The following is a 20,107-nucleotide window of genomic DNA, read 5'->3' on the forward strand; positions in this document are numbered from 1 at the left end:
ACATGTTATTCTTTAGTTGCTTTTATAAGCAAGCATCTGCTGAGAACATGAATACATAGTTGACATGAAAGACTATTAGAACTTTTACATTTTTTAACAGCATTTTATATGTATATATTATAGATATATATTAGAATAAATTAATACTTTTATTTTGCTCGGATGTATCATTGTTCAAAAGTGTCAGCAAAGACATTTATCATTTTACATAATAAATGCTGTTCTATTGAACTTTCTGTTCATCAAAGAATCCTGAAAAAGTGTTAGTTAGGCATTTGCAGCACAACTGCTTTCAAATGTGATATTAACATAAAATATTTGTTGATCAGCAAATCATCATATTAGAATGGCTCATGTGGATGGAGGATCATGTGACACTGAAGACGGGAGTAATGATGCTGAAATTTCAGCTTTTTCATCACAGGAATAAATTACATTTTAAAATATATTACAATAGAAAACAGTTATTTTAAATTGTAATAATATTTCACAAAATTACTGTATTTTTGATCATATAAATGCAGCTTTGGTGAGCATAAGAGACATCTTAAAAAAAAAAAAAAAGTTTGGCATAGTGTATATTTAAATGAACTTTCCCTTATATACACTCACATAAATGTTAATTCTCACAGGCATTTATTTGATGTATAAATCCTAGGGATACAAACTGGTGAAAATAAGAACGGGGTATGAAGTACACACATAGAAAGTGGTGCGTGTTAAATGAGTAAGATTTGGCATAAAGGGGGAAGGCAACATTGTATGAAGGGCTGACTCGCTGAGCATGAAATTGGCTGCCCAGGGGCATTAGAAACCTGAGCTCACAAACATACACTCACAGGCTAAAGCAAAGTAGACATGAAAATCAATCAACCTTAAATGGAGACAGAAAGTTAGTGGAATAAAAACCTGCACCGTAGAAAAGCTTTGTATTGATCACAGACCACTACACTCCACCATTTTGGTAAAGCGAGCTGGTTTGTGATGTACACACACACAAACACACACAATCATTTCATCATGTGCTTTCCCTTTTTCCCCACATGCCTCAGCTCTCAGGACCATGCGAGAACCATTTGCTCCTCAACGGCTGCCTACTTCACACCACAATCAAAAAAATACAGCACTCTCTCTCTCTCTGATTCACACAATCATTCCAAACTCTGGTTTTAGGATAGTGTTTGTGGGTCACGGAGTATAAAGATCTGGTAGATATAGGAAGAAGAATATGAATATCAAGACATATACACTATCAGTTAATTAAAGCAATAACTTCTATGACACAACTATATGCTTAAAGGGATAGTTTATGCAAAAATGAACATTTTGTCACCCTCAGTTCATTCAAAACCTGTATGTCTTTCTTTCTTCATACAATGTAAGTAAATGCAAAACATTAGACCCCACCGACTTCCTTTGGTAAAAGTAAAATAAAATAAAAAATAACGCGCACACATTTTCAAACCATATATTGTTCTGTGTTCAATAGAAGAAAAAAGACATACAGGTTTGGAACAACATGATGGTGAGTATATGAGGGCTATTTAAAGGACTTCCTTTAAATCTTCAACACACATAATGAGAAGGGGTTTTCTTTCACTTTAGGACTAAATAAAGTTTTCGGAGGGAAAAGGAGAAGTATTATGTACAGCGACTTTAATTAGAAACAGAGAGACACACATGAGTATAGAAGATATGAGAGAGAGACTAGTGGCTACAAATTCTAAATACAGAAAAACACAAAAAGATTGATTTGCATAAATACAAATATATAATGTTCAAATACAGATTTTTACAAATATGTACATTGTTTTAATTACATTTTGACACAACTGCCTGCCGTATTAGATGACAAGTTTTCGAGCTCTCCTCCCCCCTCGGCTCTCTTTGCTCTGTCGTTTGTTGAATTCCCAGCTGGTATCTCACTTTCCAAGTTGAGTTTTTATGGCCAGCAGCTTATGAGAAAAAACAGAGGTACAACAGAATGGGGGAGGAAAACATTTCTGCACTTGGTATCAAATTGTCTGTGTTTGTTTGGGGAAAGCAAAGTGGTTCATGTCCCATTTCTCTTTCCACTCGAAAGTCTCTGACAGTCTGAAAATAGACAAGTATTATTGCTTTCAAAATACTGACAATCTAAGGCACTTTATTCGATAACTCAAATGAGTTATTGCAAGAAAACATGGACCACAATCTCCCGTTTCATACGGTGGTTTCCCCTTGCCCGCCACTGGTCAAACGGGTGTAGAACTTCCTCCAAGAGTGCAGCGTCTTTCCCGACCAGATCCAGAACCCCGAAGTGATCCCTACAATGAGAGTCATTAGATACTTGATCATGAAGACGGTGAAGTCGGGGGTCATGTGAGGAGCGGGGTGCATGGGACAGGGGATGGCAAGGCTCTTACAGTTCGTACTGATCCAGCTCTTCTCCCAGTGCTGCCTGAAGGCCTGCTCATAAAAAAAGCAGGCAATGACGATGGTGGCCGGGACGGTGTAGAGAACCGAGAAGACGCCTATGCGGACCATCAAGCGCTCCAGTTTCTCAGTCTTGGTGCCGTCGTGCTTCATGATAGTGCGGATGCGGAACAACGACACGAAACCGGCGAGCAGGAACGAGGTGCCAATGAAGAGGTAGATGAAGAGGGGGGCCAACACAAAGCCCCTCAAGGGATCCAGATTATTCAGGCCCACAAAGCAGACGCCACTTAACAAATCTCCATCAATCTGCCCCATGGCCAGGATGCTAATAGTTTTTACGGCCGGAACGGCCCAGGCCGCCAGGTGAAAGTACTGTGAATTGGCTTCAATAGCCTCATGGCCCCATTTCATACCTGCCGCCAGGAACCAGGTGAGAGACAGGATGACCCACCAGATCGAAGAAGCCATGCTGAAGAAATACAGCATCATGAACAGAATCGTACAGCCTTCCTTCTTCGTACCTTGAACTATGGTTTTATAGCTGTCGGGAAAAAAGTTCTCATTGCACATAACTTTATCCCCAAGAAAGTAGCCAGCGATATACGCAATGGACACCATGGTATAGCAGCCAGACAGAAAGATAATAGGACGCTCGGGGTACTTAAAACGTTGCATGTCCACTAAATAAGTGGTTACGGTGAAAAAAGTGGACGCACAGCAAAGAGAGGACCAGATAAGGATCCAAATCCGGGCAAATTCAATCTCCTGGTCCGTGAAGAACATATAGGTCCCATGTGTTCTGGAGGACTCGCACGGAGCACCACAATCCAGCTCGCCCAGGAACTTATAGCTGAGGTAGGACGGCACTTTGAGCACTGACGGGCAGCGGAACGGTTTGTCCGGCGAAGAAAACAGCTGAACGCCCGGCGTTCCTGGAACGGGCATGTGGACGGGCGCCACCGTGGCCGTGGAGTCGTTCTGGCCCACGCAGATGTGTCCGTCTCCCAGCACTGGGAAATGCTCGCACCTCAGCCGCTCTGGCCACTGAAAGCCAAACTTGTTCATGAGGGCCTCGCAGCCGTGCTTTGCCCTCTCGCAGATGGAGCGACATGGCGGGATGGCTTTCTCCAAAACTGTGCACACCGGAGCGTACATGGAGCACAGGAAGAATTTAAGTTCAGGCGAGCACTGTACCTTGACCAGCGGGTAAAACTGGTGGACCTCCAGCCCGGCATCCTCTTGGTTGTAGTGTCCGACCAGGTTTGGCATTATGGTTTGGTTATAAGCGATGTCCGTGCACAGGGGGATGGTTATGGGCTGACAGAAGCCGTGGTCGGGGACGGCTATCCCATTATCTCCCTGATACTGTCCAGACGCCACGAAACAGCAAGGCAACATCAGTGCCAAAAACAGACACAAACTTCCACTCGCCTGCATTCTCCCGGAAAGTTCCGCCTAACTTTCACTGAATACAATGTGAGTCCACAAACTATGCTTTTGGCGACATATTATTTGATAATCGAAAACAAAAAGTCTCGATAAACTCACGAACTAGTGTAAATCGCATACTCTGCCAGGAATATCTGTTGCGCGCAGGAGCGACTCTGCATGACTTTTCCCCCTTTGTCCGTCAGACTGTTTCAAGCTCCCCCTGGGCTGCCTGTTGCTGACTTTGAAGGGAGTATGAGAAGGAGGAGGGATTTCGGGGGTCTTGAAACAGGTTTTTACTCTAAACCCCCATCACACAAGGTCTTCAGACCAATTGAATCGCTGAAGACCCATATCAACACCATATGCCATCAGTCATCTGAAAATGAAGAGTATTTTTATAATTAAAACTAGTTTGGTACTAAGTTGGTACTAAACTAAGTTGGTATAGAGAAATGAGAGAACGTGAACTTGGAAATCATCTTTTCTGCAAAATAAATAAATAAATAAATAAATAAATAATAAGTATCTATCTATCTATCTATCTATCTATCTATCTATCTATCTATCTATCTATCTATCTATCTATCTATCTATCTATCTATCTATCTATCTATCTATCTATCTATCTATCTATCTATCTATCTATCTATGTTACTGATGGGTAGTGGCGACATCTTGTGGTTTTGTGTTGTTAGTGACATTCATCCTGTGTTATCGCTTTATTCTTTTTTGCGTTTATTCTTTTTAATTAAACGTATTTCTTATATTTCACATTTTTAAAATAAGTTTAAAATCAAAAGGTTAGTAATATTGATAATAGCGATATATATATATATATATATCTTATATATTATATATAGCTTTCATTAGTGACATATTGAGGATAGGATTATACAAACAAAGGGATGTAGCATTAATTATAATATATAATTCATGTTAATTTTAAGAAAATTCTAATTAAGAAAAAAAGATCAATTATTGGGACATTCATTCATTTGATTAAAAAAAACTATATATATATATATATATATATATATATATAAAAAACGAATTTCTTCTGTGTTCAAGTGCGTTGCTAAGCGTAACTGCAACTCTGCACGCGACCATTACATTGATTCTGATTGGCTAATTGAAGCCGGTTTAGCCAATAGAACTGTCGGCTCGAGACCGCAAAGGCTTCGCGGGTACATCGGTGAAGAGACACGGGCGAGGTTGCGTGATCTTCTCCGAGAAATTTACGTGAAAGAATTTGTCCCGTCGTGAGGTTGACGTCTTTAATTTATTCTCACATTAAATCATCTGATTAATTAGAACAATCGTGAACAATATTATATTTATAATTTATATCATTAGTAATTTATAGAGAGGCCCCCTGCCAGCAGAGTTCATTGTCAATGGAGGTAAGTTAAGAGCTTGTTGTTCTGAGGAAAAACTTTTGGCTAGTTCACTTTTTCTGTCTGCTTGTTAACGTTAAGTTAACTTGGTAACCGACCGAATACAGATATTACGAAATGTACACATAGACTACCCAATTAAAACATTCATTAGCATAGTAAGAAAAGTAATAGGCAATGATATCGACTCATGTTTAACGTTAACTGTAAGGAGAACAGATATGTCGTATCACCAGGCGAAAGAAAATCCGCACAAGGCCTCATTTGACTAGCAGATTTAAAGTACAAAAAGTCACTTGGCGCGTATTGATAATTATATATAACATGAAAATATATGTTGGGGTGTGTGTGTTATTTGTCATGTCATTATGGTCCATTTTCATATAGTTCATTTTTACCCGTATGCTTAATAAAATTATAACTTTATTCCCTTTACATTAGCACATCATTCAGACATATTCATATACTTTTCTCCTGTGTTTAAGGTTAATAATGCAGTGAAAAACAAAATCAATGTGGATACAAATGGAGCAAGAACGGTCTTTGATCGATTTCATAGTTCAGTTCCAGACTCCTACTTTTCCACCCACAAGCCTCAGGTGAGAAGACCTTCATACTGTCGGTCAAATTGTCAATACATCATAAAGATATTTTTAAAAGTATTAATACAATTATGATTTTAGAATATTCATTTGCCATTTTACCTTTCACCTATTTTCACCCTATCAAGGGAGGGTATGCAATTTGCGTGTATGTCTCAATGTATAGTAATTGGAACTACTTTTAGCAGTTATTTAGATAAAGATGTCAGATATCAGTCTCCGCCTTAAAAGACCATATGATTTTGAATGTCTTTCCAAATATTGATGGATATTTTTTGTTTTTGAAAATACTTTAAATGTATATATTTTTTTATATCCTTTTTTATATGCCTTTTATCAACAAATGCTGTGTTCTTCAATTTTTTACAGCATAATTTCAGTGACAGCAGATTCTTCAACTCGTTCTCGGACTGCACATTGCAAGACTGCGCGCCACTACCTTATACAGTTTGGCCAACTCAGGAAGACTGTAAATCAGTGGATTGGCCTCAAGCCATGCCTAATAACAGGTTATTTTTTATTTTGACACATATTAATAATACTGGAAGCAACTGTAAGTTATTAACTATTTTAACAGTTAAAACTGTAATCCAAAAGGGGTTTGTTGTTAAATAGCAAGCAAGCAAGCCTATTTAATTTACCACTTTTCCAAACAAATCAATGCAGTTCAAAGTGCTTTACATGCAAGAAAGAAACAATAGAGACAATAGTTAGTATATATATTTAAAAAAAAAAAAAAAAATAGACCCATTAAAATACAAGAATAAGAATGAAGTTTATGAGGATTAAAATATAGAACAAGTAACTAAAAATGAAGAAAAATATATAAAGCATTATAAGACATTACAGGAAGGCCAGCCTAAAAAAATATGTTTTTAATTTAGATTTAAAACTATTAATATTTTCAGCACATCTCACTTCCTCCTGAAGGTTATTCCAGAGGCGAGGAGCATAACGGCTAAAAGCAGCATCACCAAATCTTTTAGTTCTACTTTGTGGTATAGTTAAAGAAAATAATCCGAGGATCTGAGAGTCCTGCTAGGTTCATATACTTGTAAGCATTTTTGAGAGATAATCTGGAGCAAATTCATGCAAGGCCTTATGAGCTAATAAAAGGTTTTTAAAATCAATACGAACACTAACAGGTAACCAGTGTAATGACTTTAATATCGGTGTAATGTGCTCTCTCTACTTAGTCTTTGCCAATACTCGAGCAAAAGTATTTTGGATTATTTATAGTTGATTAATTGTAGTCTTTGGTTGACCAGAAAAGAGGGCATTACAGTAGTCAAGCCAGCTATTTATAGATGCATGCATTCATTTGTCTGTGTTGCTCAGAGAGAAATGGTCTTATTTTAGCAATGTTCTGTAGGTGATAAAATGCTGTTTTGGTAATATACAGTACCAGTCAAAAGTTTGGAAACATTACTATTTTTAATGTTTTTGAAAGAAGTCTCTTATGCTCATCAAGCCTGCAGTTAAAAAAAAACAAACAAAAAAACCCCAGTAATATTATGAAATATTATTACAATTTAAAATAATGGTTCTCTTTTTTAATATATTTTAAAATGTAATTTATTTTTGTGATGCAAAGCTGAATTTTCATCAGCAAGTACTCCAGTCTTTGGTGTCTTATGATCCTTCAGAAATCATTCTAATATGATGATTTGATACTCAGTTATTATCAATGATGGAAACAGTTGTGCTGTTTAATATATTTTTTTGGAATACTTTTTTCAGGATTCATTGATGAGTAAAACGTTAACAGCATTTATTCATAAAAACAGCATTTATTCAAAATAAAAACATTTCTAACAATATAAATCGTTACCATCACCTTTTATCAATTTAACGCATCCTTGTTGAATTAAAGTACTAATTTCTTAAAAAAAAATAGTTATTGTTCCCAAACTTTTGAACGGTAGTGTATATTGTTACAAAAGATTTCTATTCTAAATAAATACAGTTCTTTTTAACTTTTTATTCATCAAATAATCCTGAAAAAAGTATCTCAGGTTATAAAAAAAATATTAAGCAGCACAACTGTTTCCAACATTGATCATAAATCAGCATATTAGAATGATTTCTGAAGGATCATAAGACACCAAAGACTGGAGTACTTGCTGATGAAAATTCAGCTTTGCATCACAAAAATAAATTACATTTTAAAATATATTAAAAAAGAGAACCATTATTTTAAATTGTAATAATATTTCATAATATTACTGTTTTTTTTTTTTTTAACTGCAGGCTTGATGAGCATAAGAGACTTCTTTCAAAAACATTAAAAATAGTAACGTTTCCAAACTTTTGACTGGTACTGTAATACATGAGTATTATAGTATTTGGTATATTTAATACAATATATATTTGGTAATATGGTACATGAGCTTTAAAATTAAAATCAGAGTCAAAGACAACTACATTTTTCTGAACTTGACTTGGGTTTAATCCCAGTATATTTAGTTTAAGGATCAATTTCTCTTTCTGATCTTTTGATCCAATAATCAAAACTTCTATTTTATCTTGGTTGAATTGTAAGATTTTGTTTGATATCCAGTCATTTATGTCCACTCAGTGTCATCAGGAGATCCGGCTACATATAACTGTGTATCTAATACTAATGTTTGTCTTGCATAGAAATCTGGTAGATGCCAGTAATTGTGGGAGTGAGGCTGATCTTTATGGATTAGTGTCAGACATCTTGGAAGAACCAGATTCACTGGACCCATACTCCTCATACGTCTCAGAGAAGTAAGTCCCTCTTAATTTGTGTATCAGAAATTAACCTGTAATGCTAATTATTAATAATAAGTGGACAATTGCTAATTTCTTATTCAAATGACTTTAGTAAACGATGTTTAATATAATTTCTAAGGCTGCCAATGCAATTAACATATTGAGGTAAACTTATATAACAATATAAACTGACTAGGGTTGTCACTAATGATTATTTTGGTAATCGAGTAATCGGATATTTTTTTGTGGTAATAAAAATAGACCTAAGCAAAGACCTGAGCCTTTAAAATGACTTAAAATACATTTATAATAACAATGAGGAAATAATATTTGGTTCAAAAAAAGTATCAAAAGCAAGTAATCATATTGTTTATAGAACAACACTGTTAAAATACAGCGTTTCCCATAGGATTTTGTGAGATTGTGGTGGGTGGACCTCGGTCCCTCTAGGGGGGTCCCGGGGCATGCCCCACCGTAAGAAAATTCGTCAATCTGGAGCACTTTGAGAGTTCAAAATTAAGAGCTCCAACCCATATTCAGTGTGCAAATTGAACAAAGAAAAGGTCTGTGCACTGACTTGTACCTGAACTTTAAAGGGGACTTTAAATTGTGATATAGTTTCTCATTGTACATTACACTACATAATACTAATACTAAGGCCGGAGACACACTGGATGCGTGGCGTGAGCGTGGCGTTTCTGTTGCGTGTCAGCTGCGTGGCGGCTGCGTGGCGGTTTCTATGTCTTTGCACACCAGAAACATGTCTGACACGACGCTGCTGCTGCTAGGTGACATATGATAAGCCTCATTGGTGATATATTCGACATATGGGGAGAGATTGTGGAAGGCCTATACTTCATGTTAAACATAAATATATAGCAGCAAAGACAACGTTGGCAGTGTTGACGGCAAAATAGGCTACAGAATATTTCGTTCTATATTGACAGGTGCAATATTTGAAAATCGATAATATTTTTTTTACTTACATTTATATCTGCATTTATGTCAAAACCTAGAGACTTTCAAACATCAAAATGTCATTTATTAATATGTATTCGTGTCAAAATGACATATAAACATCTTTTCCTATTCTATTTTGCTCGCGTGAAAAATAGGCGTCGGTTCTATTTCTAGCATGCACGCGTTAGCATGCATGGACCATGACCAAATGTGGGTCCCATGGCCAAACTATTCAAAACATCATTCAATGTTGTGATAATCGTAATTAATAATCGCAATTACAATTTCAAGGGAATAATCGACAATTATAATTTTTGTCATAATCGTTCAGTCCTACTTTATTCAAATAAAATGTGAATGCATTTGACATTAATTGTTGTTTACTTGTTTGTTTATATCCATCATTAATTGATACCTGATTCCCTTACAAGAATTTTTGGCTAAAAAGTCACTGAATCGATTCGGATCGTATCGTTCTAAATGAACCAATATCGTCCTTGAATCGTATCGACAACCACGAATCGCGATACGAATCGAATCGTTGTTAAAACGAATCGTTACACCCCTACTAATTTGCATATTTAAACATTAAATTACAGAAAACTTGTAATAAATTTTTTCTCATCTTAATGTAGGTAATCAACTGGGAAAGTTTCATGGTGATATCTGCTAGTTAAATTTTTTACCCTATTCACCTGTAGTGTCTCGCCTTAAAGATAAATTCATTAATCTGGTGCACTTTGAGTCACCTGAATCCACTGTTAAAAATAAATCATCCATCCGCCAACTGCCCAAACCTATGATATTCTTTGATTTAGATATCTGCATCTGATCATCACATTACAATTATTCAAATTCTCAGTGTTAAGCATGATAATATGGTAACATATCACATTGTAGTAGGCTGATTTAAAAATAACATTTATTTAAATTAAAAGTTCTTCTTTTGGCAAAATTACATTTCCTTAAAGGTGCTCTAAGTGATGTTGGGTGACGTCATTCCTTTTTGACGTTTAAAGTATTGTCAAACAAAACGGAGTCTAGCTAGACCCTCCCTCCTCCTCATCCGCGCACTAACCCCCCAAACCCCACCCCCAAATCCTTCTTGTCGGTTATTGGCTGGAGCAGTTTGTTATGTTTCGTGGTGCAGGTGAGCCCAGTTTGTTTTTGTTACCGTTTGTGGAGCCTGGGCTGTCTACAGAGACCGCGTTTTTTTACAGTGTGTTCAGGGGACAGGCAGCTAGCGGATGGTGAGGAGATGTTTGCTGTATGTGATAAAAAATGTTTTGGCCTAAAAAACGCGTGACATCGCTTAGAGCACCTTTAATAGCCTAAACAGAGGCTTTATTGCCAGTCATTGTGTCTAAAATGTAAGTGACTTCATTTTAACTATTTGTTTATTGAACTGTTATGAAATCAGCGTCTCGGTTTCAATCGTGATGGTATTAAGGAAAACAGCACTCTGGTCGTGTGATGTTTCTTAACTGTATAATATGTTATAAATAACTGCGCAAGCCTCAACAGCGCAACTTTGTTACCGTCAGTAGGCCTACATTAGTAGGTATATACATTAGTATATCAACTATAGGCTAGGGATGTCACGATACCAAAATTCCAGTAGTCGGTACCGATACCATTAAAATTTTACGGTTCTCGGTACCAATTTCGGTGCCACAGCAAAATCTGTTGGAACTATTTTTCTATTTTATTTAACTTTTTGAAAAAAAATTCTGCGCCATTCATTCACACAGAGACAAGCAGAACATGCAGGGTTAGTATTTAAATAGTCTTTTGCAGTTTAATATACACAGACACTATATATATCGCGGTATATATCGGCTACAGACAGTGCTCCAAGTAAAAAAGTTAGTCTGGAGCCCCACGCTTAGATAAAAACACGGAAGCGACTTAAAGCAGCTGCCTATTAGTGGGTACCGAATATACCCGGTACTACAGAATGCTGGTGTCGTCACATTTTCAGTACCGACTTGGTACCGAAGTACCGGTACTTTGACAGCACTACTTATAGGCTATCAATCGCCACTTACATTTAATTAAATAATGTTTTCGGTGATTCCCTAGTAATTATTATAATTTTTTTTTAATAAATTTTTTTTTTAATCAGGGCATTTGTCCGGTTGGGCAAGTAGAATTATCTTTCACTTGTCCCTTCAAAAAAACACACGTCGCCCCCGGACAAACGTTAATGTCGAGCCCTGGCATATGTTTTCCTTGATTGGTTTTCCCTGAAGAGAATTACGTTGTTAAAATCGAAAGTAAAAGAGTAACGCACGTTCATTGCGTTTTACCGTGATGAGAGTTCCGTGTCTTTATTAAACTCAACACATTATAATGACTTATCTGTCATCCACCCTTGATTAATTGGAATGTTATGTTTTTATTACTTGGCCCGCCCGACCCGCGGATTATGATCCGCGCAGCACTATCGGCAAACTATACGGCCGGGAACCCGCAACACAACCGTCACGGTGGAAAAAGTGTATCCGAGCAATGCATGTGACTGCCTGTCCGAGTTTTGTCGAGAGCTGGAGGCGGCACGAAATTTGACAGAGGCGGCCGCCTTGTAATTCTCTATGCAGGAAAAACCCTGATGACTTTTGGTTGTGTCAAATCATATAAATGACCGTATAGCTTAAAAAATGTGTGTATGTTAAACAATTTATTGTTTTGTGTTAATGTGTTATGTCAGTTTTAGTAATTTTATAATTTAATCCAAACATCCACCAGCTTTCTTTAAGCTTGTTGCATGAACTTGATGCATAACAAAATCTTTATATATATTTTTGTTGTTTAACTGTTTTTAGCAGGCTACCATCTAGTCTGAAAGGGGTCTGGTCTCCAAAGTTAACAAGAGAGGATAGCATGCAGTACTTCAATAATGATGTGCAGATGCCACCCATTTCTGGATTCCCATCAAACCAGACTTGTCCTAAACCCATGAGCAATGTCTGTCCTCAGACAGCAGGCAGAGAATCTCATCAGTGGGCTGAACTCCAGAATTACAATGGATTTGATGCTTGTTCACCTCCCTGTAATTTCAGCTCCTGTAATGGAGAGGCTGATGCATATTCTCCACAAGATCTCCCTCGCCCCCCAGGCCTGAACACACCCCCATCGTTAAGCTCTAACCTTTACCAGACCAGGGCAAGTAAACCTGAGCATATTACACCAGAGAAGGATGAAGGATACCGCAGCACCACTAACTGCCTGTCTGATTATAGAAGCACTGTCAACAACTACTGCTGCCCTCCACAAAAAATGGATGACTCCTATTTCAGTTCATCTCATGAATTTTCATCTGTGAGCAAAGATAAAATCAGAAACTCCCAACCTTTCTCTTTGCAGGATGTCAGTAAACTGGCCTTTCTCTTGGCAGAGCAGGATATGAACTACTGCAGAGAATCAAACGGGCTTTTAGCACAGAGGAATCCAGAGGAAATCATGGCAGACCAGAAGAGTCATCCTTATCAAAGGATGTCAGAGCTTATTACTCAAACGCCAAATTTTAAGAGAGAGGTGACCCGCAACCATTTGGAGCAAAAAGTATCTAAAGCGGAGGATCTAAAGACTCTTTTACAAAATCATTATACTACAAATGAATTTTCAGGGTTTGTGCAACCTAAACCTAAACCTTTTTCACCTACCGTCGTACCTCCAACCTTGCACCCAAACAAAGAAGCCATTCTGACAGGAAGCAGCACAGCTCAAACTGGTGTGAAGCAGTTCCAGCCTGTCCAGTCAAACCATTATCAAATCCAAGCTAACATTTCAGCAAAGACCAACAGCAACAATGGATCACAGGGGTTTGCAAAGCTCACGTCCACGTCTGGAACGTTTCCATTACATCCTTCTCAACAGTTGTTCCGGGCTGCAGCGAGAGTCCCGGCTGATTTGAGTCAAGGGAATGCAGTAAATCGACATGGTGCAATAGGCCAGGTCAGTTTTGAAAGTTTAAGGAAGAAAGCAGGAAATGTGGACATTACAGATTTTGACCTCCAGCTAGAGAAAAACAGGTCGTCGATCGATGGGCATTTTAGTCAGCGATTAAGCATGAAACCCACAGTTCCTGGTTTCCCGAAAGAAGCAGACAAAAAACCAGGACTCCTGCAGAGTCCATACCAGGGGCTGGGCAGTATGTACGGAGGACAAATGAGATACAATGGAGCTAGTTCAAACTCAGCCAAAGCAACACCATCACAGCATTTCCCTTTCCTATATCAGATGGGTGATCCCAGAAAAAGTGCATGCCAACCAATTCATTCACAACTCCCACTGCCCTACTGCTCTGCGTCCCTCATCGACAGGAATGAGTGTCAGCCTGCTGAAGATATTTCACCCTTCAGCCCCTATCTACAAGAGTATATTGGGCTGAGCCAAGCATCAGGATATGGGTCGTTCTCTGGGTTTCTGTCTGCCATGACTTTGCCTAAGTTTGGCAAGGCACTCGGAAGCCCCAACAGTCAACTACACTTTTACCTGGAGGAATGTTACGAGCAGTGGAGGATGCTGGAAAGAGAGAGAAAGAATGTAAGTGTGATGTTCTTCAGACATGAGGGTAGTCATGTATTTCATTCATGAATTTTCAAGTATTGTAGCCAAACAAGAGCATTTTTTAAAGACAAATAATTTATGGATTACTTTATCACTGCTTCTGTCTTGGTGAATCATGCTTTTAAATTACCATGTAGTTTGCATACTGAACTATATTTATTTCTCAAGCATTATGAGGTAAGAAACTAATGTCATATGGTATTCTTTCTGACAGGCAGAAGCTGTTCTTACAAAGACTTACCCAGGAAAATGTGTGTCCATGATGACCAATAGCGTTTTACCCAAAATGCCTCCGAACCCATCCAGAGTGGACAGGCTCATTGTAGACCAGCTGCGTGAACAGGCCAGGGTCAGCTTTCTGTCCAATATTTTTCATAAAACTTTAACTGAGGGTTTTCAAACAGTGGCCCACAAGAGGGTGCTAAGCATGTCTGCCGAAAAAGTGTAAAAATGTACATAAAATAATAATACATAGATACAAATATTTAATGTAAAATATTATTACTGTTATATTGTACCTTCAAAAATCATGAAATCTTTGAAATCATGAAAGAATAATCACAATGATTTTATTCTGTTGGCATCCATAGTTTTATGTTGTCTTCAGGTTTTGCAACAGTATTTCTAACATGGTGGGTAGGAAAAAATAAACTTTGTCAACTTAATAGAATGTAAATATTTTACACATATGTATATTTTTTATTTTATACTGATTATGTGTGTGTATATATATATATATATACTGCACACACACACACACACACACATATATATATATATTAGGGCTGCACGATGTATCATTTTAGCATCGATATCATGATGTGCCCATCGGGTTCGTAGTTGATCCGTGATCCGTACAAGCTAGCTGTCCCCCGGTTCGGAACGCATGTGATTCACAGATTAATTGCAAAGTTTAACCATCATAGAGTGAGTTTATCATTTTTATGTGTTACATGAAGTTCGTGAACACCGAATTCCCTTCCCTTTCTTATCTGTTTGTGCTTGAACGGACATGTGCACGGAAAATTAAGTTGAAATGCCCGTCTCGACGAGTTTCCTCGTAAACGCAGACGGTTATGAGTTGTAAACAGAAAGAAAACAGATTCTTGTCATTACCGGTATTGGATATTATGTACATTCATCTTAGAGTGACAGCAGCCCATAAACCCGCAGCTGTTTGTGTCACCACAGTTAATCAAACAACAAAAGAGAAACGCACTGTTGTGGCTTAAACAAAGATAAACTGAATTAATTATGTGAATCATATTTAATTTATACAGACTATGACTATGAAGACTATGCAGTTTTATTTTACATTTGATTATTCAGTGTCTGTACCTGAATACAGTAATTTACCTGAAAAACACAAAGCACTGCTTATTTCATCTGTGTCTTTGTTCTGTTGTATTAATCTATGCTTGAAATTCGTTTATAATTGTATATGCAGATGCACTACACTACAAAATTACCCCAATCATCCTAGAATGATTAATTCTTTACAAAAAGAGCCATTCAAATCATCAGTTGAAATTGTTTTCATATCGTGATATATATCACAGAAAAACAAAATATCGCAAAGTCAGTTTTTTCCAATATTGTGCAGCATATATATATATATTTGAAGACAATAAAAATGTTCTTTACAAGGGGATCATCATATTTGGGGGTACATGGGATGAAAATGTTTTCTTTTTTAACCCTGCTTTTGCCCATTTTTTTTATTTTGTGATCTTATATTCTAGAGTTAAATGGACATTGGCTTAGACTATAGTTACAGATGAGATGTCTCTTCCATATTATAATGCAAAATTGCCTTGTGTTTGTAGGTGGCAGGTTTGCTAGGCAAGATGGAACAGTTGCGGAGTTTTCCATTTCATGCTAATATCAGCTCAACATTGGACAGGCATCTCGAGATCATCTACATCACTCAGGCACGCCGCAAGGACGAATTCATCAATGCTAACAGCAGACAGAGGCAGCCGGCGGCCTTCTTTAGAGAGGACAGGGGTTAGTAATATTGCACTATAACAAAAAGCAGGAAGTACACATCTTGTGTAAACTAGTGTGAAGCCACAGTCCTAAGAAAGTGGAAGATGACAGGGGCTGCAAATGGTATTTCCTACTCAACCTATTGCTTAGTTAGCGTAGGTTTATCTTGTGCCTATATAATGTGTATTACAAGGTGAAAGACATAAAATGATAAAAGTAATGGAAATAAAATAATCCCAACCTATTACTGTGCATTCACGCCGCTGCCGGCGAGAGCGGCAAAGTGGCCGGAAGTCAATAATTTTCAATGTGAGCCGGCGGCGAGCTCCGGTGAGAAGCAGCGCAGTGCATCTTGGACGGTGTGGGCGTCGAGGAGAGTCAGGTCAGCTTTATGGTAATGAGCTATATCGCGGTTCGGAGGCAACCAATCGGAATGTAGAAGTCCTCCGCTTGAGAGGATTCCAGAGAACGCAGTCCTGTAAACTTTGGTTCCGACCACATTAGGTCCCAAGCAAAATAGAGGAGAGGTTGATCATGTGAATTTGATAAGAAGACGCGCAACACCATTTATAGGCAACATTTTTGCACTAGAACGCTTGTTTTTCAGCGGGAATGCAAATTAGACTAGCACTTAACCCTGAACACAAAAGCCACACCACACAAATGGCTTTTAATTGGTTTATTTCGTTAGCAAACTATAATTCACTATAATGTCACTATAATTGTTAAGTTCTTTCCATCGATCAATTTCTTACTTTCAGATTTAAAGGATTCCAATGAGGTTAACTTATACCCTACTTGGTCAGTCTGCACAAATTACGATCAACATGCTTGTTTGCTTTGCGGCCCCTTTACATAAAGTTTAAAAAAAGACCAAGCATTTTACCTACGTCAGAGCATCCACAAATCTTTCTATGGCATTGTTGGCAGGGCAGCCAGAGCGAATTTTGACGCTATCACCGGTGGCGGTGTGAACGCACAATTATATTATAAAGTATTATGTTCAGTTAATTTGCAGTATTTGCTGATGATGTTTTTGACCCAGAGTAGATTCAACACACACTCTTCCCTAACTCCCCTTAATCACGCTATTTATTTTGTATTTCAAATCTCACAGAGATACTTCTGCTGGCTTCTGCAGTGAAGGACATGTGCGGCAGCACCAGAAAGGCCCGAACTGCTCTCTGGTGTGCATTACAAATGACTTTGCCTAAAACAAGCAGTTACCTAGAGGAGGGACACGTGAAAGGTGCCTGCTCCCCTTTTGGCCCAGACAGTCCTGAGCAGAGCAGCTTGGAGAGAGTACTGACTACCCTGTGATCACTTTCTGGCAGGTATACAGTCTTTGTGTGTGTGTGCGTTTCCGACACAAAGTAACATCGATCTAACCTGTACAAAAAGGCATGAGAGGTGATAGGATTGCATTTTTTTAGAGGAATGAATGAGTTATTTAAGTTATTCCACTATAGTGATACATTAGGCTCAGTTGTGGGCAGCAGATGGAATTCTTAGTTCATTAATATTTATCAGTCTTCTGTGAAAACCACCAATCAGATTATAATCAAATTCTCCAAAATACATGGAATTATGGCAGTAAGATCAATATTGAGCTATTTGTCCAAGGACCCCAGAGGAGCTGCCAGTAAAAACAAGGCGTTTTGAGAGAGTATAAAAAGTTTGATTCAACAGCTGTCAAAGAAAGAGAGATGAAATCAGAAGGACCTTTTAACTGGCTGATGGTGATAATGGTACAGAATGCGCAGCAAGAGTAAGGTCTGTGGCTTTGGAGGATAATGGGATATTTTTGCCCAGTTGACAGAAATGTATAAATAGTTACATAGGAAACAAAAAAAGTGTTAACGGTTTTTTGTCAGTTTAATTAGTGTCTCCTACAACCTATACAAAATACTCAGCTAATTTTAGGTCCGCTGATACACACATTCACCAAATCAAAAACAGTATTTATGAACAGCAGGATGTGTTCTAGTTTTCCTGTTATTATTTACCTATTTATTTGTGCATGATCTTCTTGATGTTAGCACTTGGTTTTTAGTGGTCTCACTGAATAAGCAATGATAATCACAATTCTCTTCTAAATCTGTCTTTTGTTTTCGGAAAATCTGAACGTGATTTTATTTATTTGCAATTTATCTAAATTCTGAATTGAACTCAAGATATCAGTCACTATTTTTCAGCATGTGCATGTGATCAATCTGTCTGCGATTGTACCTCATTTGAGGATATATTGAGTTGCTGAGAGTAACATCATTCATAGACTGAAATAAATGATGTGAACAACCTGTTACTTGCAAATGTTAGACTGACATTGTTCATATGACGTGTGCTTGTACTGTTTTGTTTCATTGCCCTTGCTTTTGTTCAAGTTTAACAATTAAAATAACACAGCAGTGAAGTCCCAGAAGTCAAAGACTGATGCGTAAAACTACTGTTTATTTAATTAAACATTGATCCAAAATACAATGTTAATCAATTAATGTTGGCCTAATTAAAAAAGCAGATCCCTGTCGTTATAAAACGAAACCACTTGTAAAATAATCCAGTAAAGATGGTATAATTTTCTGAATTTCTGTTCACTCGGAATAATGTACGTTTTAAAACAGTGTTGCCATCAACTCACTAAAAACAGCTGGTTGGCTAAATAATGAAAGCCATTTGTAAACAAGTCCCTTTCTCTCATTCAGTTCTGAAAAAAGTTTTGGCTTAACAGAATAAGCATTACTGAAGAGTGTAGAGTGTTTCCATCATAAAATCATTTAGACATAATTCAAGTTTTGAACCCTGAATATGGTCAAGAAACAGATTTGACCTTTACAACATTTAAATTGTATTGATGTAAAGAAAAACACACGAGGTAAGCAAAGCAGTGTTTGGATAGATGAGAACAGATTGTTCAACAGTTTTACCAGTCATCAGTATTCAAGAGTTAGAGCTCTTGTTGCATAAATAGAAGATTCATTGAGAAATTGTAACAGCTTTCAAGCAATCAGCAGTGACACCCAGAGAATACAAACTATAGCTTCTGATGTTCCTTTTGGACAAACTGAATCTGTGGATAAAAAAAAAGAAAGCATCTACCATAGCCTCGCCACATCCCATTTAAAAATCCAATTTGTAAAACCTACATGTGACACCAAGTGTATCATATAGAAAGGCAGAACTACATTCTCTGTGACTCACGTTAACTGGTCACATATAGTCAAGAGTGAACACGTTCATTTACACAGCTCAATTTATTGTACCAATTTTGCAATATTTTAGCGTACAAAATTTTAAATATTGTTGCTTTGATAAAATAATGCTCAAAATCACATGATCTTTCAAGCTAACAGACAATAAAGGCTTAAAGATATCAGTTTGCTTACAGTGCAGGCCATTGTAGTATCCGAGAGGGCAGTCTACAAGGTGTTGGCACAATATCTAGCAGCTTCAAATGAACAGTTGTCAACTGATATATATATGCATAAACATACCCTTCTTGCATTAGGATCATCTCCTAGGTTCACTGCCCTACAATAAAAAATAAACCACAACTGAGACAGAAACATCCACCACACCAAGGGCCTATACCATGAAGCTGCTATGTTTCAGTTTAGTTTGCGCCAACCCTGGGTTTTAGGCACCATGAAAGTGGTTTGGCTTTTAGCAGTGTTCATCGCCATAGTAACTTGCACTCCGCAGCTAACCATGTTCCAGGTAAGAGGTTGCAAAACGAACTTGGACCAATCAGCTCTGAGCAAAGTGACATATGTCTGATGCGATAAAGTCACTCCACCTGTTTCTACTCCAAATGAAAGGTCACTACATAGCAAATGATTTTTAAAGACAAAATCGTCTGGCTTCAATAAATTTGTATGATTTAAATATTATTTATGTAATGATCATACCCTCAATCGATCGCACGTGTACAAGTTTAGTTCATCAATTATTATTACGCAGAGTTCAAATGAAAAAATATATAAAGGCAATATAAATACGCTTTAG

General features: G+C 37.5%; 2 protein-coding genes across 2 annotated transcripts; one reads left to right on the forward strand and one right to left on the reverse strand.

The window, feature by feature from the left end:
* Positions 1-620: 620 nt before the first annotated feature.
* fzd2 (frizzled class receptor 2) lies at positions 621-4,061 on the reverse strand. Its single transcript, XM_084414921.1, has one exon. The coding sequence runs from the start codon at positions 3,853-3,855 to the stop codon at positions 2,203-2,205; it is 1,653 nt and encodes a 550-aa protein (XP_084271047.1). The 5' UTR covers positions 3,856-4,061; the 3' UTR covers positions 621-2,202.
* Positions 4,062-5,243: 1,182 nt separating this feature from the next.
* Positions 5,244-17,425, forward strand: moto (minamoto; the record flags this gene model as incomplete). Its single annotated transcript, XM_084431847.1, has 8 exons — positions 5,244-5,249; positions 5,729-5,842; positions 6,215-6,354; positions 8,486-8,599; positions 12,370-14,092; positions 14,331-14,465; positions 15,943-16,123; positions 17,223-17,425. 8 exons carry the CDS (start codon positions 5,244-5,246, stop codon positions 17,423-17,425), a joined length of 2,616 nt encoding a protein of 871 aa, XP_084287973.1.
* Between the last annotated feature and the right edge of the window lie 2,682 nt (positions 17,426-20,107).

Source organism: Rutilus rutilus (genome assembly GCF_951802725.1).
Source record: "Rutilus rutilus genome assembly, chromosome: 1".
NCBI classification, from domain to species: Eukaryota; Metazoa; Chordata; class Actinopteri; order Cypriniformes; family Leuciscidae; genus Rutilus; species Rutilus rutilus.